Genomic DNA, 21,207 nt, shown 5'->3' with positions numbered 1-21,207 from the left:
GAAGAGTCTACGAGAGGCTGTTGATCGTATCGATGGGCCAGGATCTCCAGGTCAGATACTGCAAGCAACTGAATTGTATATTATTTTTCTTCACCCTTTGTCATTCGTTATGCAAGGACTTCTCAAACTTTGTTGAAGAGGGAAGGAGGATTTGGCCCTCTAGTGGTCATGCATCTATGATTGCCCCTTTAACAATTAATTACACAACTTTACAATATGTTTTTCTTAATGTTCCCCTCTATTGAAGGCTCATTTGAATCATGAATCAATGTTAAACACATGATTCATTGATGATATTCATATTTAAACTATTCTAAAGTCTAAAGTCTTAAGTTGTGGTTGGTATGTCATACCATACCTTTTCTCCTTTAACTCCAGCATCACCAGGGGTTCCTGGAAATCCTGAAGGTCCAACAGGGCCCTAACATAAAATAACATGTTTAAAATATGTCTTACAAATAAAGCCCCATAATATACAGCAGACAAAATATAACACTTACTGCCTTGCCGTCTTCACCAGGGTCACCCTATTGGAAAAAAATAAAATGAATTGTTTAAAAATATAGAAAAATATAAATATATGCTATATATGACTATATTATAATGCTAGTATGTTTACTTGAGGAATTGTATCCCGTTTTATGATGGCAACTTGCAAACAATAGAAAAAAGGGTGTTGCTTCATATTGTTGGCATATCTGTCAAAAAACTTTTAGCTTGCATTATTTGTTGTGTTTCTAGAAACACAAAAGATTTGATCAATAGGTGGGTCTGACTTATTCTTGAATTTCTCATCACACCAATCAGAATCTAGTTTTCATCCAGGCCATGTACAAGTAAGGGCTAATGTGTAGAATGCCGGTCATTATCGGGAAAATAAGGCCCGACATGGCGAACCGGACACCGACGTGAAGCGGAGGCGTCTTGCCTCGCCATGAAGGGGCTTAATTTCGATAATGACCGGCGACGTGGTTTATTTCCTTTATCTGGAGTTTTGCTCACCGGTTCTCCGTCGGTTCCTGCAGGTCCCTGGGCCCCTGGGGTCCCTGGTGGACCAGCGGGCCCCGGTGGGCCAGCCACCCGCTCCACCACGGAGCCGGGGGTGCGCTCCAGCAGCTCGGCCGTGGGGCCCGCGGCGCCAGTAGGGCCGGGCGGCCCGGGTGGCCCGCTGTCGCCCTTCTTCCCAGGGTAGCCAAACCCTGCACTGCCCTGGAGGAGAGGGAGAGAAGAGAGGCAGAGCATATCTTTGAATGCTTGAAATAAAATGAATCGTAACATGGAACTTATTCCCATTACTGTTAATGGTGTTTTAAGAAAATAGGACTGAAAGTAGTATTAAGCACATTAACCCTCAATGTATTGTCCTTTGAGTATTCCCCCAAAAATAGAAACATGATTAAGTGGCATCCATTTTGGCAAATGATGAGGTATTTAGGCAGACTTTCTCAATTATTATTTAAAAGACGGGGGGAAATGTATGTCATTAACATGTATTTGTGAATCACCTGTGAATTGGGGGTTCAAACAAACGTGACAAAAACTAATTAGATGAGGATTTGAAGTTTGAATGTGTGTTGGCTATTCTGCCCTAGGATCATGTACTGCATAAACACACACTGCTTATTAAGCTAATAAAAAACATACTTCAAGAAAAAAACCACAGCAATATGAATTCATGAATAATTAAAATACAGAGACATATTTTCCTTACCTTGAGTCCTTTTTCTCCTGGTTCTCCCTGGAAAAGAAGCGTGTCAATAAGATCAATAAACCTCTTTGTTGAACTGAATAAGTTGGTATTAGCTGTGGCTGAAATGAACAAGAAACAATGGAACAGGCCATTTGCTTTATGGCGGTGCCGCTTTGAGCAGCTGAAGAAATTAGTTTGTAATACATCTCTGGCAGATGTTATATGGATGATGAACATTAGAACTAGACCTGGGCTGTTCTGTTACACGCTATTAAATGCTCCATAGTTGCAACAATAGATAGAATAAGATTAAGAATTAATACGTGTCTTATATGAAAATGAAGGATTGCCTCAAGAAAGTAGTACTTATAAATCTTTGCATTATATTCCTGTAGCACAACAGATTGATACAGTAATTCTAAGCAGCGTGCTTTTGACACTATTTGAGTACACTGCCCTCTGGTGGGGAAATCCCCCAAATGTTCAAATTTGCTATTGCAAGACTCGGAGGTTGCACCTTCTCTTGACCCTACGATCGATCTAAACATTATTCTTTCCCAGCCAGAACTTCCATACATATGGTTAATCTCTCATACATCTCTGTGTTGACTTACTGTGTTAAATTAGTATCATTACAGCTAAAACTAAACTTTCCATTACCAAAAAATAATACTAATTAAACATCCTATCTTGTGTAAATATCTCCACCAATGACAACAGCTCTAAATCGCCCCTCTGTGTGGGCACTCAACCCTTTGTACTCTAGGGCCAGCATCGCATTTAACATCAAGTCTGAGGAAAGGGGGTCCAGACCTTCTCTCCCCGCACTGCTCCTCGCGAGCTGGTCGAGCCGGATCCCTGCTCCCCCTGGGGCCCGATGGGACCCCTGTCGCCCTTCTCTCCCCTTTCCCCTCGGTCACCTTTCCCCCCCCTGCTGCCTGCGGAGCCTGGCAAGCAGACACACAAAAGAAGAAGTAGAAGAAGAAGAAGAAGAAGAAGAAGAAGAAGAAGAAGAAGAAGAAGAAGAAGAAGAAGGAGGAGGAGGAGGAGGAGGAGGAGGAGGAGGAGGAGGAGGAGGAGGAGGTGGAGGAGGAGGAGGAGGAGGAGGAGGAGGAGGAGGAGGAGGATGGCGTTATTAAGAGATTCCATCCGACATGAATACCGCAGAACAACACAGGGGCCGGTTCCCCGACCCCCACCCCTCTGAGAAATAAGGAAATGGCCCTTATTGTTTTGGTTGTTATTTGCCGGAGAGAGAGATGGAGAGAAGGCCCAGAGTGTGGCGGTGGAAATTTATCGTCAGGAGAAGATTTGGAGGTCAAAGCTATTATTACATCCCGGCACGCACACCAGCATGCACCGGGCTGCACAAACAAAGCTTCCACGCGTGTTTGCCCGTTTCTCCACAGAAAAAAACTCTACAGAAACACAAGCTGGTGTTAAAGCAGAGCTTAAGAGGAACACAAGCCCTTTAATTCACATCCTACGCAGATGTCAATTATCTCAAGATCCAATCCCGTTTACCCGACGTGCAAAAGTAAATTTGCACCTGGAAGTGCTTTGGTTCAAGAACCCCCTTCCCTTCCCAACTGTAACGTGTTACAAACACATCTATTTTGTATTTTAATACAGCGGTCTGAAGTACTATTTTCTGGTAAATGTAAACAATATTGTGTTTGCAATGTTATTTATATTTGATCAAATGTGCTAAATCGATATTCACCACAGACTCTTCTTAAGAGAGAAGGATTAACCCTAAACATGCTCTCTCATCCCCTCCTGCTGTTGAATCCAAATGAGGCAGAGGGCAGAATAAGAGTGCATATTGGGACTCGCCCGGGGAGCATGAAACCCGTAGGGGGAGGATAGACAAGCAGAGCATAGGGATTCAGTCTTGGTTGTCTTTATCTGGACATGGTCTATTCGTCACCCACCTGCGGTTCCAGGGAGCCCAGCGCTGGAGGCAGCCTGCACAAGGTGGGAGTCACTGGCTACACACAGCAGCACACGATGAATTTATAGTTTTATATATAAATTTACATATGTCAAGCATTGTGAAGTTAGTATTCTATTTTCTGAGGTTATTTAGATGGGTTTCCGGATTGTACACATTCTTACTTAAGACAGTCAGGACATCATAATCTGTGTTGTATTTTGCAATGATGGTTTTGCATACACCTTTGAAGAAAATAAACCTTTTGAGGAAGTAAAAGGTCTATTGGCGGAAGATAGGGATATGAGATTGACAGCAGATAAAATGCTTGTTTTTAACTTTTTTAGTCAATGCAGTAGTAGTAGTTTGGTTTTGATCAAAGTTGTGCTTTTTGTTACACATACTGTATGCATTAAGTATTATCAATACCATACAATAGTGATGTTGGGGTAAAATAAAATTACAACAGAGGAACATTCAACTTTTGGAACAAACTATGGAAATCATCCGAAATAGTTGTCCACTAGATGGTGCCACACGCACACACACACACACACACACACACACACACACACACACACACACACACACACACACACACACACACACACACACACACACACACACACACACACACACACACACACACACACACACACACACACACACACACACCAAATCCTTCAACAAGTAGTTGTGATTTATATACACACTTAAAGCCTCTACATCCATCAGGAACTACTAGTCACTTGCCTACATGAAAGCACTTCACTTATGACTTTTCAAAACACAGACAAATGCACAGATTATTACAAGGGTCACCAAACTACATGTTTAAAGGTTAGGAGAAATCATCATGAGCAAGATAATTGAATTGAGTTTACACGCTCGCACACAGACAGATTGTTTGGATTTCATGCTGCATTCAATGTAGAATGTTCTATAACGCAACTTGGCATTCAGTGAGGTTGTGTTTGACGTCAGTAGTTCTTTTTTTTTTTAAGGAGCCTGTGTTACTGTGTGTGTATTAATTATTTTACACAGGCACAATATAGAGTATAGCTTTATAGAATTGTCATCAGTTTGTTCTGTTTGGTTGATCAGCTACACAAACACCTTTGTATGTTTGTCATTGTGACTTTGATTCACTCACCAGTCTGTCTTTCTACTAACACCTCCTGTGGCCTAGAGACGGGGGGCTGCTGGATGGGAACGGAGGACGGTGGGGTGGCCTGGAGGAAAGAACCAAATATACAAACAAGAAGATCGAGCAAAACTATTAGTTTTGCTCCAAGAAATTGGATTTTCATATTTAACATAAACAACAGGGTCTCTAAACACAGCAAAGTGTCCACATTCCGGCATTTTATTAGGCACTTGCAGCTAGTGTGACGGCCGGAGTTAAACAAATGTATGCATGTGCAACGTAGCCTGATGACATTTTAACAGTCTGCTGTCTCACGTTCTGTTGGTTGCAAATAATCCCTATGTCTGCTTTGACTAACCGACACTGTTGTTACTTTTTGTTCTTCCACAACCCAACTTTTGAGACTAATGAATATGCATTTCTCTGCGGTTGAAATCTGCCCTTGCGCCCAATAAAGTCGATTTGCCATTTTGTCTGAATCAACATGCAATAAAACAAACCAAGCATGCATTGAGGGAAGCAACACTTTAATGTGTGGATTAGTTATGTTGGTTCTCAGCTGTTGGGCTTATCGCTGGCAGGCCTTTTATCTCCTCCCACCCCGATCGTGTGATTTCCCTCTGTATGCATGACTTTGACAGGATCATTAGGAATGAATGACATGGAAAAACAAATAAACATATATATTTGTGTCTGCCCTAGAATTGGACTTATCGAAAAAAGCAACTCCCGAAAAAAGCGAACCAAAGTTCTAATGGGGGTCACATGACAGGTGTCAGGAAAGGACAGGGGGTTCTATGCGTGTGCTTGGTGTGTTTTTGTGTGGCTGTCCCTGGTCTAAAAGAAAGACAAACAAATCAAATGAAATTCAGCCATAACAAGCCATAACAAAAAATAGCTGGAGAGACAGCAAGAGAATGAGACTGAGAGAGAGAAAAAAAACTGAGTGAACTCATGAATTAACTCAAGAATTAATGAATCAATGAATGATTGAATGAAGGAGGAAAAAGAGGAGGAGGAGGGGTCACTCTGGTGACAGGGAGAAGGGGGAGGGGCCATGCATAACCCCCTTGCTGACCTCATTCTCCAGTGACCCAACTCTCATTGTTACCTGAGGATTCTCGGACTTGGGGGGTAGAGTGAAATGTGAGAGGGGAGGGGAGAGAGAGAGTTAATAATTAACTAGGTCCCTCTATGGGGGGAGGGGGGTCCTAGCTATTGTGTTGTTTGACCCGGACTATGCAAAGAATTTGGAGGGACCCTCCCAGGCGGACTGTGCTGGGGTGTACGTGTGTGCGTGTTGTTGGGGGGGAGGTGTGGTAACTATAGTGTGGAGCACAGAATGAGAGAATGTCTAGATGCATTCATCAATAGATCAGAGAAGGAGAGGGATGGCACCATCTTGAATACCAAATGTATAACCCACAACCTCTTATATAACAGAAGTTGTGTTTGCTACTCCACCCTTGGATGGCAAGGGTGGTAGTTTCTAGGTAGGAATGATGTGTTTTATTTCTTCATATATTAGTAGGGAAATGTGAGTGAAATTCTGGGAATTGGCCGGCTCTGGATTCAGCTTGAAGGCTTGTCGACCACTGTGACAACATTTACTGTTACGAACAACTGTTACGAAGAAAATGTCTGGAGGATGGGAACTGTCAGCCACACCACATAATGCCAGTCAACATTCACCCCAGGAATTACACAAAAACAAAAATTAAGAGATTATTTTCCAGATAAGTATGGCCCGATCACTTGCAGGTGACATAATATCTGGGAGTGTTGTTGATCTGCAGCATCAAATGCTCCGACAGCTGATTTGAGCCTGAGGTAAATAATGCTTATGTGATCTTATCTCGCTCTGAGATTAAAACATATTTCTAATATAAAAAAAATAATTCTAATATGATCAAATATATATAAAATAAATATCTATATCTAAAATATATTAGTCAACTATTGATCAAATGGCAGGTTGACATGTACAGGCACTTTTTGAGCTTCAAAAAACCTTTAATTTGTGTATTACCTGCGACTCCCCTAATCCCCTTTAGTTGGTTGAACGACTCCTGCTCTAGTATCCCATCCCCTCCCAGGTAGAGTCCTGGATTGCCAGTGGAAAGATATGACAATCTGACAGGATGGTCCCATCCGTCACCACCTACTTCCCTTGTTGCTACAGCAGGCGGCCAACCCACTGACGAAACCCTCTCCTATGGGACTCTGCCCAGACTTGCCTTCAGAGCGCAGCCACTATAGACCTGCTGAACCCGTGGGTCTAATCCCCCCCGGCTACAAAACACCTTGAGTGGAAAACAGAAGGTAGCTGGTTGTTGGATTCCAGCTGTTTCCTGTTTACAGTGAGCCTCCTAAATGTCTGTGGTGGGAAGATGGAAAGTCCTGTTAAATGACATGACGGTGCTGAATCCTCCCCCCCGCCTGTGGGTTTAATATGCGTCTAACTTTCCTGTACCCTTTTCATTCCATGCCTTCAATCTTGTCTTGTCTATTCGGGGTTAACCTTGAGGTAAGGAACTGCTACTGGTTGTTAACGCCACGAAGCCCAACCCCCACTTTATTACTCGTGAATCATTTCCCAGGTGTGCTTCGTATATATTTGATGGCGATTTGATGGTGATTGGAGAAACAGCGAGGTGAATACAATTATGGAAAACAGATTTTAAACGCTGGCCAAAGGCCTGGCTTGGATAGACTGTATGCCAAACCCCACTGAACCTCTGTTTTAACCCACTATACAGACTTTCTAGTCATTTAACAGATGCCCTTCTACAAGGTGCCTTGTTGAGGGATTTATTTTTAAGCATACATGTCATTAAGCAGGTAGGGGTTTGTGCAGCTTGCTAAAGGATGCCTACAGTTTACTATGGACAATGGTCTTCAAACCCAGAACCCTTTGCCTGGCAGTCAAACACCCTATCAAATACAGTATTCAGCCTCCTATTCGACAGAACACAGGCTTAGTGTTCTCCTGTTGGACAGAAAAGGAAACAGGCCTCACTAAAAATCTGTTCAGAGAATCCAAGAAAAAAGGCGAGAGAAAATAGGAATAGTCAAAAAGAAAATCAAGGGGGAAGTTAAACAGATGGGGGAGTTAAAAGAGGAAGATCAAGAGATAGAAACTACAAAGAAAGGGGAGCAATATTCTAAGGATGGCTAATGGCCTTTCATCAGTATTAGGAGAAACATGCTAGGCATCTGGCAGCATCATTGAATACGTCTTTCTAATTGGTCATTCTCTTGGTTGGTCTAAATGTCTCACATACTACAGATGAAATTCCCCCTAACAGCTGATAACTTGCCCCATCCACTGAACTTCCTTTCGTCATGTGATATGTTATAATTGTGTCTATAAATGGCTACAGTCATGTGCCTCAAGTTTATGTGGTGTGGTCATGCCATATATCAGCATTTCTCAAACAACAACAAGTCTGGGACTGGCAGAAATTCTGCTGGGTTGCACTCCGGCTCTTCAAAAGATGACTCTGATATTGTATAAACTGTTTATCACATTTGGTGATGTATGCGCTCATTGACCAATCAGAACACTGTATTTTCAGTCAGCAAAAATCCCTGTGCACATCACTCACATCCACCGATTGAAAACTTAATTTTAACATTAATTAGTATTTTAATATAGATATTCTCTGTTTAGAGTTGATGCAAGTTAAAGTTGTCTCGAGCTGCTGAGGGTGAAGCACTACTGGTCGTTGGCTTTAAACAGTTTTAAATATGGCATGTATGGCTGCCATATATGAAACACAGACAAATGCACACACACACACAATATGAAAGTACAAAGTCTCTGTGTTTCAACGTTTGCGCACAGCGAGGTTATCTGCATTCCTCACACGGCGGGGGCTGTTTCCTATGGAGGATGTCAAGGGGATATTCTTGGCCACTCTCAGGGATCATTTCTGCCTACTTGCATATGAACCAGATTCAGTTTTTCACTATTCCAGACATCCACACTCAGCGGTTTATAATCCCCATCGGAGGCCGGGGAGATCGGACGCAGGGTAACTGAGCCCTGATGTATGGACTCATAGCCGTTCCTTAGTGTCCCTATGTCCTCAAATTAATTGAACTGTCTTGTTGATGGAATATGAAGAGCTGCTTTATAAACGGATGTGTGTGTTTCCAAAATATTCCCCCAAATTTTGAGCAAACAATGCTTATGCGTCCGCAACAAAATGAGCCCCAAGTTATGTCTCCAAGGGACAATTCATATGAATTTGAAAGAAGCATTTCCCCACCAATCTGGTCAAATGTTTACAGGCATGAATAAAAACACTTTTCTGTATTTTCTTCTTGTCTGCAAATGTGAATGGAATGTAAATGTAAATATAACGTGTTCCTACCGTTGGGGAACTTTGTTCATCCTCTCCATAGCCACTTCCAAATCCTGAAGCCTGAGAACATGGAAGAAACAACAGCTGGCATTTAAAAACGGTTAATATGATGCTATGATAGTGCTATGCTAAACACATATACGGTCAATATAGAATAATCAGCCGGAAGGCTGATTATTCTAATGCTAATACGTTATTTTTACTTATATTTTTGGTTTGTGCATCTCTGATATTTCCTTTCGCTGCATTAAAAAATGTGCACAAAGGGAACTAAATTCTGAAAGATTTATCCTAATGACAAATGCAGAGGGTAACATGGTGATATGACAGTGACATCATTCTATGTGAGGTGCAATTAACACAGTCGGCAATCAGTTTTAGATAACGACATCAATTAAGATTAAAGGGGCATGGGCAGGTACCCTTTATGTTTCTTCTGTTTTTAATTAAAACTGCTTGTGTAGATCAAGATTTGGAGAAAAGTTCAACATTGTTAGACTGACTTTGATCAATTAGTCACAAAGGCCTTTTGGTCTTTGGCGGATTCAGCGGCCGAAACAGCTGCTCGGGCTAAGCTTTGTGAGTCAACTGTTGTTGTTTGCTGCACCTGTGTTTGTGTATCTTGTGATTGTGTTTTTGTGTTTGAATTTTAGTGGACTGTGTTTATTTTCTTTCTGGTTTTTGTGTTTATCCATGTATATATATATTGGAGATTAAACTGTACAACTTTGATTTTTTTAAGTTTCTGAATGAACACATTTGAATCATATTTACACATATTAAATAAATCATTTTGCAGAATATGTGCCACCAGTATCAAATGATAATCCTGTAATCTGTCAATTCAGCCTTCAAACCACTCACCACATCTGTGTCATCCCCGTCTTCCTCGCAGTGTCTCTCTGCAACACGGGGATCCCCTACCACTCTGAGCTCACCAATCACCCCCTAAACGCACACGCACACATGCACAGACACACACACACACACACACACACACACACACACACACACACACACACACACACACACACACAAATTAAAAACAAGAACCAAATCATTTTGAAAGATATTACAGTGGATATCAAATTTGCTGAATAGTATGCTTGCACAAACTATTCGATACCTACGCTCACACATAGGCAAAAACACACACAAAGTGTTCATTATTAACACAGACATATTACTGACAGTATAGATACGGTATCTCATGAGCAAATTCCAGTGGAAGATGCCTGCTGCTATGTTAATCAAAACCAACGTGGAGATGGCTTAATTCATGTCCAGAGTTTACAGACAGAACGCAGTTGGAGAGCCTAGGAGACGCCACTGTTATTCACTAGACAGGTTTCATGGTAGTCTCTTTACGGGAAACCCACACACCCAATTACAGGCCATAATGCAATCTGCCGCCCAATCAGATTGTGGACAGTGTGGCGGGATGCCAATGCTTCCCAGGGTGATTAGTTTGACCCTCTTGTCGGAGATCATCCATGTTAACATCATGAGACAGGTCTCACTGCGCAACGCTTGGAGAGGACTTTCATCATCAACAGGGAGGCCTAAATGACATGAGTTTTCAATCATCTGACTTGGAACAAATTCATCATCTTTTTAATTGAACAGAAAAAATAGTGTGTTAAGATGTACTTTATTAATCTCAAATGGAAAATGGGGGTAGTTGTTGTAGTAGGGTTGAAGTGCTAGTAATGTAAATATGCTGTTTAAATGATGACCAGAAAAACAGCTTGAATTTACTCTTCTTTCTCTGTACGCCAAAATAAAAGTCTTTACCGGAATGACTTGGCTTGTTTATATACAAAACATAAATATTTAGTCACAAAAAAGAACAGCCTTCGGCCAGTCCTGAAGTTATTGGGTGAAGATTAAATTGACAAAGCCTGTGACGGAGTCCAAGCATGGGAAGTCGACAAAATTACAGCTGGACTTGAAGCCCAGGAGTCCTGGGAAGCGAGTCTGTTTGAAAGCTCTATGTTATTACGTACAGAGGGATTAAACTCCGGAACTTTCCATGACAAAAACCTCGAAACAACGACTCTATAGGGCACACCAGGTCAACAAAACAATGCAACGAGTTTATAAACAAGAGTTAAGAGCAAACCAAATATAAAGAACGAGATGTTTGTTCCTGTAGTCTGGTAGACCCTGCCAAAGAAAGACGAACGTAGACGGGGGGGGAATTCAAGCAAATCTAAAATCCAGAGATGAGTAATAATCATGGGTAATAGAATATTTGAACAAATAAATACCAGCAGCAAATACATTTAGTTTCAATCGTCTAATTGTAAATGTAACTTAGCATTAATATTATCATTTAGTGCTTAATGTGAGTGAGAGGTTAGGGATTTATTAAATACATCTTAACGAACAGTATATATTAAAAAAATTGCCATATTTTTGGGCATTCACATGTGAGGGGCACATGTACAGTGCTGATGGGCACGGGCAGAGAGGTTTTAGTGTGATCGCTAATTCCACAAGGGCTTTGGTGCATTTCATCAGAAACGGTTTGAGATCATGGTTGAGACTATGGCACCATGGAATGGTATGAGGCTTAAGCAACATAGCATAACAAGGAACAGAATGCGAATGCGTTACATGCGCAAGCAAAGGAACTTTGGCATTGGTGGTGGAGCAAATACCGATTTCACTCTGTGGCTTGTAGGCATCTCATCGTCTTGGTTTCATAATACTGCTGCTTCTGTTCTACACAATCAAATTGGTTGTCTGGTTCGTTTTAGAATCCAGTCCAGCTAGTCTTGTGATCTAACGTTACGCCGGGGGATATTCTGCCAAAGGTCTACCCACCCCCGAGGTCATGGAGCACCTGTCTCCCTGCGTTTACAACTCACAGACCAGGTCAAAGGTCGTCGGGGTCAGCTACTGGTCTGTACAGCAGTCAAACCAACAGGGAATAATTGCACCCTAAACTGTGAAAGCTAGCAATTATTTTCAATCTACTCAAAACAGGAGGATAGTGTGGCAAATACCCTTTTTTTTTTACATAGTTATGATTCGGGTGCTGGCAATTTATGCGATGAAATCATGCATTGGTTATTAGTCCCTATGAAGACAGGCAAACAGTTTCAACCATATACACCCCAAAAAAGTATATCCTTTTCCATTTTTGGTATATAAATATACATATATAAAGATAATTAGATAATATTATGTCCCATATGAAATATGTCTATTTTTAACTCTCTCCAGCGTAATCATTTGACCGAACATTTGTCTCACCAACGCAAATTGGTCAACCATTTATTAATTCACTTATAATTAATTTGGATAAATCCAAAGCAATTAGCTAACGATCGTTAAGATACATGTCCTTAAGAAGGACATAGACAGAAGTCGGGTTTTGAACCCAGAACCTTTTCAGCATCAACACCCTAACCCCTCCACTAACCTTGCTTCATCCATTGAGTGCTACTATCACGTCGTAAGCGCCTCAATCAAACACACTCAAAGCCGTACCAAGAACTTATCAGGATCGGCTCCTCCAGCCTGGCCCACGAACACGCCGGCCCCGGCCTCCAGGTCCATGCCGTCGGGGGACCTCTCGAAGCGCACCACCTCGGACTCCATGTCACAGTTGTGGTAGAAGGTGACCTTCTCGTTGTGCACGGCCAGGGAGAAGCGCGTCCACGTGTCCCGCATGGACGCCACGATGAAGCGGGCTGCCTCATACGACTCCTCTGAGCCGGGTTCCGTGTAGTACAGCACCACACTCTGCCGGCCCCCCTGCACCTCTGACAGCTTCACCCCAACGTACATGACCTGCTGTGAGGCGTCCGTGACAGAGAACACCACCCCCCCGCGGTCTGAGGTGGGCTTCAGGTGGAAGGTGAGGGAGAAGTCTCGGTAGAAGGGGCTGGGGAAGTGGGCGCGCGCCAGCTGGCCCGTGTTGGCGTCGGGGCCGAAGACGTAGCTGGGGTTGTTGTCGGGCCCCGGTATCTGGGTGATGGTGTCAGGAGGGGGGTCCCCGATGAGCTGCAGCAGGGTGACCCCGCTTTCGTCTGGAGGAAGAGGAGAAGCAGGCGGTGAGAACGCGGTTCAGGTATGAAACGTTTCATTAATGAAGAGCAAAGGGGGGTTTATTACAGGGAGGGCTGCATCTCAGCGAATGATGTTAGTCCCCCGTCTTTATTAGTCTGTGGGTGTGTGAGCGCTTGGGTGACTGGAGTGATTGTAGTCACAATGTCCCCGTGTATCACAATGATAGGCATCACTAAAAACACAAAACATAATCCACATATATTTCTGCAACTGTGAATTCACAGAGCATACAGAACAGAACCAAACAGATATGTCATGATTTGATAAACACATATTAAGTTACTTCATCACTTCCAGAAGACTAGCCATCAGAGAAACAAAGAGGACTAAATACAAACGGCCCCAACAATATGTCGGCTGAAGTAAACACAAAAAAAAAACGCTGACTTGGCTGTCAAACGTACAAAGCCGTCTCCAAACGTTGAGGAAAAAACATCATGAACGTTGCCTTTCCTGGGACAACAAAAGCAGATCGCTATAGCAGGAGGTATCAGTTTCATGGAAAGGAAAAAAACGTTTGCAACTCTCACCTCATCTTACCCACCCACCAGTTAACCACAGCAACAAAGCCATAACTGACAAGGGAGATGTGGGGGATTCCAGCCCAGGACCAATTTAAACACTGTGATCATCGTATTTAGACTGAAAAATGCAGTTCCTTGAGCTCAAAGAACCAAGTGTTGACATGTTGACATGTATACAAGTCTAGTGTACTCTAGTCTGCAAAAATTAGCCGATTGACTTGAATTAACATGGAAATTGACTTAACTTCAGCTTAACTGCTTAACATTGGTGTACACTAAATACTCAATAAAAACCACTGTGACGCAATCAATCAACCTAAACATGTTACTAATAGCACGCTCGTGTCCATTTATAAACCGTACGTGAGCCATTTATGAACCGCACAACAAGGAACAACCTGTAGTAAGCCAAGCATATTAAATTCTCATGCTGCATTCCCTACAGACCGAGTCATTGCCTTCCAGGACATCTGCTGACAGGGATCCGTCAAGGGACACAAGGGCTAGCAGATGGGTCCCACTGAATGCCCTCCTTGAGGATTCAGTTACCCCAGACGACCCCTAGCAAGGACCAGCGTCAAGTATTCAGAAATGTTTTGGAAATACACAGAGAAGACAAAGTGCCAAAGTGTGATGACAAATAGTGTTTTGGACCAAACTGTTCAGGTAAAACACGTAGAGGGCCTTTGAAGTAATGCTGCAGTATGATGACTGATGAAGCAGCTCTACTGCTTGGTTCAAAGCTATCGCAGACGGATGTGATTGGTCAGATCTCCATGTGCTACAGGTGGCTTTGTTTAGAGACAAACACTAAAAGTTACTGTCTTGGACCTGCATGCCTGGGGACCCTCGTTGTGAAGCACTTTAAAGTAAACAGTGTCAAATATTTCCTCAAGATTTCTGTACATTTTCGTCCCTTGGAACAGAGGGCCAACTCAAATCAAGTTATTATCAGCTTACTTGGAAGCAAGGGCGTAGGAACCGGGGGGGACGGAGGGGACGTGTCCCCTCCAATATCGGAGACAGGCGCATTTGTCCCGCCTAAAAATTATACCGGATCTGTCAGGTTTCCGATATGTGTCCCCCCCAATGTTAAACTCATTCCTACGCCCCTGCTTGGAAGGTTGCATTGTTAGCTATATTTTAAAAGAAAATGTTTTCGGAGAGATACATACTGAGTATATAATCTGTATTTCGCAAATGAATAAATTTGACACCATATTAAAAAGTAAACACTACTCCAGAAGATACCTCTCTTCACTCTGTGGGATGTGGTCATAAATTGTGTCTTGTAGCCTTCCCACCAGATGTTGACTCCGATAAGGTAAGAATCAGACAGCCTGGAGGGTCTTCTGACAGCTTGTAATTGGCAAGTCTACACTGGCCCCTGTCTCTTGCACCCACTCACACCCGACCACCACCCACCCACCTACCCACTGCCATCCTCCACACCCTCCCCACACTCCCCTCACTCTTCAATCCTGACCTGAAGAGACTTGAAAAAAAGGGAAAAGAAGACAAACTTTGACAAAAATGCAGCCACCGTCATGCGAGTCGGAAATACCTTCCATTACGGGCAGTGAAGTCCCATGCCTCAAATGTCATAGTTGACATGCCAGGTTCAACTGATCTGCAAAGAAAATGTCTGCATCGAAGGTGGTTTGGTTTAACAGGATCTTTGTCGTAACATTGTATGAGAACGTATTTGAACCCCGGTGAACCAAGTGAACGAGAGACATCGACATCTGGTTAATCTGAAATGCCAGTGCATTCCCCGCCCCCCCCCCCCACCCCCCCACCCCCCATCTGCCAAACAAACTGAAGCTGAGACATTCTTTATAGACGCTATTTCAACTGTATCTTCAGCAACACAATCATTAAGTCTTCACTTACTTAAGTCCTAAGTAAGTGTTACTGCTGTGTTAGTAAATGTGTGCCTGAACAATTGTTTGTGTTCTAAGAATTAAAACCCACATCCCTAATTACTGAACATAGTCTACATGCTCTCCAGATGTGTTGTATTAGGCTACGTTTAGCATGTAATGCCTGTTGTTTGACTTAATTTAAGTGGCAATATCAAAGCAAACCAGAATAAAATAAATTAAATATCAGAGAAAGGTTTAGGCCAACACGACTTACACGACCCAAAGAGCTTTCACTCGTGTTTGTCCAATGTTCCCAACCTGGCAACCAGCAGGAGCTACGAGTCTTGGGAGGAGGGGTGGGTGGAGACAGATCTCTTGGACAGCAGTACCCATTCCATATGCTCTGGGTCAATGTATCACATTGTAACTTTGATTCATCAAAGAGCACAACGATTCTATTTGACCAGCTTCAAGACAAACAATTTTGTGGATTCCTGAGAAATGTCTTGTTGTCAAAAGTCAACAAAAGCACAACCACAAAATAACGACAAGTTGTTATCGACTGTTCCAAAAGAGTTCCAACATTAGCATCTTTAAGACCCATCTAAATTCAGCTCCTTCAACAGGCTTTGTTAACCAAAGACTTTCATAAAATGGTCTTCTCTGCCAATTAGAGAGAGAGGACTGAAGATGCGTCGGTGAATAGATGCTGGCTAGGTTTATGGTGCCGGCTTCTCTTGTCTGGAAAGCTATTAGCCAACCAGGGAAGATATACTGCCATATTCATTCAACTCATTGATATGTTAAGTGGTAGAGGAGTGACTTAGCTGTCCACAGAGTATAAGCAGAATAACATATCTGACCTTGAGGCTTACTGCTGCCAAATAACCAACTTGTTTTGAGCGGTATAGAAATCAGTAATCAGAATAGAAAATTTGTAGGGCCTCCAATGCTGGCATTAGGAACGTCTGCATGGTAGGACCGGCCTTAAGAAAATGGGGAACATCTGGAGTTGGGGTGAAGAACCTGGTGGTTTTTAATGACTAGTTGGTCACATATCAAAATAACATGGTAAACGACAAGCACAATGGTCCCTTCTCTGACATTTAAAGTATTGGTCTTGACCTGTTTTTTTGTGTTTTCTTTGGTGTCGCTGTTCATTACTGCACACCAAAGTTGAATAACTATCCCATAGTTGAATAACACTTGAAACATGTGCAGTGCCCAAAGCCTGTCAGCAATTAAAACAAAGGGATTCTTTTCGAGTAGAGACCATTACATTCAGTCACAAGATGACTTAGCTGGCTCTTGGCATTCCCCGTTAAAATTAGAAATAACATATTTCCATATTTTTATCCTGCTTACAAGGTTAGGAGGAATCATCTAGAATGGGGTCAGTTGATTTGGTGAAAGCCGATTAGGGTTGACCATGTTGTATAGCGTACAGCCCATTCAGCTGCACTGAACACTGACCTCACTGAACTTTTGTACTCAGGTAATATTTCAGCACAAAATATGCAGACGGTTAACACAGTCTGCATATTTTAGTAAGACTTTAAATGAATACTTTCTGTGCATGGAGGCAGAGTGTTTGTTTTATAACAATCGTAGGCTCTGGATAACAATAAAAGTGTATTGAAATATCTAACACTTAGAAATATGAAAGTGTCTCTAAAGAAACAACATAAATCAAGTAAACGTAACTCAGTGTTCAAAGACAAAATATATTTCAGCCCACCTGAGGCTTTGGAAGTGCCTCTGAAAAACGAAACAGTTGTTATCCCAGCTGCTGAGATTTAATCTCAAGGACAAAGTAACATGATAGTGCTTTACTCATCTTCACTCAATATCTCCAACACTTAGTAGGTTCCACAACACGGCGTTAACCTTCCCCCCCAAGGAGTACCAAGAAGGGCGTGAAGAAGAAGGCTCTTCTTCATACCAAATAATACATATCCTTACACATAGACCTAATCACGAAGAAAAGAAGCCTATGGGTGAGAACATGGTATTAATCAAACAAAGCAGCAATATGGCGACTCAAAATAAGCTTTGTTAGGACTTATTCCTTCTCGTTCCGCTGCATTACAAAACAACAGGGGGTGGAGGATTGCAATGGGTTTCTGGCCCAGAAGAACTTGAGAGTACTTTGTGTCCATAATTGGGATTGCCGTTCTGCCAACAGATTGTTCCTCTGGCAGAACTCTCCCGCAGGCGTGGCGGTGCCAGCATGGGGTTTTGATGTCATGAGATGTTATAGCAACACTCACTCTTTGGGAGAGCAGGTTGGGCCTAAACAGTGGTGAGGGAGTAAGTACACTGATACAAACTCACTGTGTACACTGCTTAAGACTATAACGAGACCGACACAAGACAGCCATGATTTTTCGCTTTACTAAATTGCTCTATTGTCTTTTTTCCAGACAGCCTGGTCGTCATTTTAGTTTTTTTTCATTTCATAAACAAAGGCAGAGATCTCCCATTGAATTAATCTCATTCCGACAGCGGGTAATGGTGCATGCTGAATAGCCCACTGTGTTTCTATTCATCCCCATAATAACAGATACCCAGATGTATCCCACAACACTTCATATTTCACAGACAGGATTGGCAACCATGGCTATGTATATATAAAAATACATAATTAAAAGGGCTATTGTCTGCTAACAATCCTCTGTCATGCCAGCAGGGTGCCCCCCCACCCCGTCTCTTCCCTATTGTAAGAGCTAAAGCATCTCATAGACCTCTCACTAAGCACTTTATATCTTCCCCATCTTCCCACGGACAGAACTAACCCCGCAAATGCACATGTATATTATGGGATGTAGCCATAAAGTGCAATAGCCTTGCTATTACAAATTGTTAAATGATGGACACATTTGGACCCTCAAAAGCTTTTGAGTAAAGGTTCTAACTGAAGCCTGATGATCGGTGGGTCAAAAATGAAGAGGAGTGATTGGTGCTAAACCATAAGGGGGGGGGTATCTGTCATAGATAGAAAAAGACCTTTGTCCTACTCCAACATGAAGGAAACGTGACTTCAGATAGTTGAGAGGAACAAGTGTCTGCTGAGCCATCCAAGGCCATGGATCTGTGACTGGAGGAAGTGTGTGTGTGTGTGTGTGTGTGTGTGTGTGTGTGTGTGTGTGTGTGTGTATGTACGTGGGCGTATATGTGTGCACGCACGTGTGTATTCACTTAGAAAGAACTCTAGTATTAGCCACCAAATCTCTTCAGATAACCTTTCCAGTGACTAATAAACAGGGGGCAGAATGGCTAAACCTTAGACCAGAGTTGTGTGACACTTTAGCCTGCCCACTGAGCTGTGACGTCATTGGCCTGAATGTTAAAAGCCCCCCCGACCTCCAAACCCATTACCACAGTTAAGAATTCAACGTTGTGGACACGGCTGGCTGCAGTTCATTGGACATTGTGATCACATATCCTCTCTCCCTCCCCCTCTCTTCGTTCATTAAGTTAAACGGGTCACTCAAATGGAAACCCAGGCCCCTTTTTTTTTTTTTGCACGTTAATAGCTAACTTTAAAATACAACTTCAAGTCAATCAGCCGAAGTCAATCAGTAGTTCTTGGTTAAGTCCGGTGGGTTTAATAAATTAGAGTTGTGTGAGAGACCCAAACAGAGTATGGTAACCACGCAACAGATTGATACGTTTTATGAATTCAGGCTTGCTTGTAAGGGAACACTTTGACGGTCAGTCTGATCAGTCCAAAGCAATTTTATTTCATGTCGTTAAGAAGCAGAAAGAGGATAGGCTTCAAGCAGGCCACCTGGTAGAGTGGGGACATTGGGGTTTGAAATCAGAAGCCGTCGGCTTGGACTCAAACACATTGTCCATCTAAATACTCATACCTCATTTGAATATTTGGCGAGGCACAAAACACTTTAGCGGGCATGCCTCATTTGTATCTCAAAAATTAGCTACACCTCATTTTGCCTCCAATGAGGAATACCAGATGTTCTAAAGTGGATAGGTTAGTCAAATGATATGTTCGAGACCGCGGTACCGTTTCCGTCTAGCCACCAGCGGTTTACAAGACAGATAACCAATGAATCCTTCACCTCGGTGTCACTGAGACCGGGGCCCGAGCACCAAACCAGACATGCCGTGATGCCGCCTCTTGGTTCATTCTTAAGTAGTTTCTCCCCCCAGGGGTTGAAGATAGGAACAGGAGCTCAGTACTTTCATTAGCCCCAGGGTTCGTATGGTGTCTGGTGATGAATCTTCATCAACATTCCCAGAATACTTCCCTTCACGCCTAGCTACTGCTCACACAGAACACGGGATGCTAGGTAGGGGCTAAAAAGCTTCCTGAAGAGATGATATATTATGCCAAGTGATAATCATATTGGAAACAGAAAAACAGAATTAATTAAAAGGTTGACACAACATATTTATAAGACTTTTTGGTTGTATTGATGAAGACTGACATACACATTTAATTGATATATTGTCATCTTGGACACATGTAGCATAACACTACATTTGGCGCATTTCATATGCTATAACGATATAAAACACTCATACACTACGAAGGTACTAAAAAAGTATCACAAAGTTGGCGTGGGTGGTAACCATGGGGATAACATGCACACGTCTTTTTTTTTAACCCAGAACCTTTTGACTGGGAGCCAAGCTGTAGTGGTTCTAGCCGGCCTTGTAGGTTTCCTCACTGGAAGAACAATCAAAGGCCCCGAATACTCTCTAAGAGCTATGTTGCCAGGGTATCCTATCCAGATATGGATTATCTAGTTCACTCTAAACTGTCAATACCAGGGAGCTGTCGGACAGCCACCAGAGCTCTCTAAAAAGACAATGTTTGTAATTCCATTGATAACACAGGAAACAGAGAGAAAGACAGAGACTGAGCATCCAGGAATGGAAAACATAGCAGCATATGGCCGGTTATAGTTTGCTTGCATCTTATGATAAACTTTGTCTTGATTGATGTATATTTGCCTTGATTGAGGGAAATGGATCTGTTTTTCTCTTGCATCATATCGCAGGGGAGGTCTTGGGAACAAAACTATAACAAACATCACAAGCCAAGGGGCTTGGCAAAAGTAATACAATCAAATAAAACATTTCTACACTATGGCTTTAGCTTCAAATCAAGTCATAAATCTGACTTATGTTTCCACCGTTTACATGGTAAACCACAAATGAAAACATGGTTAATCGTTAATTGTTATGAATTAATCAATTCATAACAATCAACAAGAAAAACATTTACAAATATGCCTTCAAGGCAAAGCATTGTCATAGCGATATGAACATAAGGAGAGGTGATAGTGGTGTGTAGGAAACTAAACACATCTGTAAAATAACTACTAATGTCCATATGTGCTATTTCTGATTAAATCATTTCCTTTTGAAGAGGCACATATGTTTTGGTTCCAGTGGGAGTTTAAAGAATTTGTTTTGAATTCCAGGGCTATTTAACATGATCAATTATTCAATTCACATCCATGAATGCCAGGGAAGAAATGCTTCATCTGAAACATTACCATCACGCCGCCCTTTATAAACCTGCTGTAAACAAACAAACTCTCTCAACTATGGACAGCAGTAGACGCT

General features: G+C 42.4%; 1 protein-coding gene across 2 annotated transcripts in view; it reads right to left on the bottom strand.

Moving 5' to 3' along the window:
* col18a1a (collagen type XVIII alpha 1 chain a) overlaps positions 1-21,207 on the bottom strand; it is a 76,766-nt gene that overhangs the window by 21,289 nt on the left and 34,270 nt on the right. The window contains exons 3-12 of one of the 2 annotated variants that reach the window (XM_079732004.1): positions 12,639-13,180; positions 10,005-10,088; positions 9,150-9,200; positions 4,777-4,855; positions 3,625-3,681; positions 2,504-2,637; positions 1,712-1,738; positions 1,003-1,209; positions 501-527; positions 359-421 (exon numbers count right to left, since the gene is read on the bottom strand). In XM_079732004.1, the coding sequence (XP_079588130.1) occupies positions 359-421; positions 501-527; positions 1,003-1,209; positions 1,712-1,738; positions 2,504-2,637; positions 3,625-3,681; positions 4,777-4,855; positions 9,150-9,200; positions 10,005-10,088; positions 12,639-13,180 (1,271 nt within the window). The remainder of the gene's footprint in view (positions 1-358; positions 422-500; positions 528-1,002; positions 1,210-1,711; positions 1,739-2,503; positions 2,638-3,624; positions 3,682-4,776; positions 4,856-9,149; positions 9,201-10,004; positions 10,089-12,638; positions 13,181-21,207) is intronic. The other variant, XM_079732005.1, reaches the window with a different exon arrangement.

This window comes from Pollachius pollachius (assembly GCF_949987615.1).
Source record: "Pollachius pollachius genome assembly, chromosome: 3".
Lineage (NCBI taxonomy): Eukaryota > Metazoa > Chordata > Actinopteri > Gadiformes > Gadidae > Pollachius > Pollachius pollachius.
The sequence above is the reverse complement of the archived record's forward strand: the minus strand, read 5'-3'. Positions and strand labels throughout refer to the sequence as shown.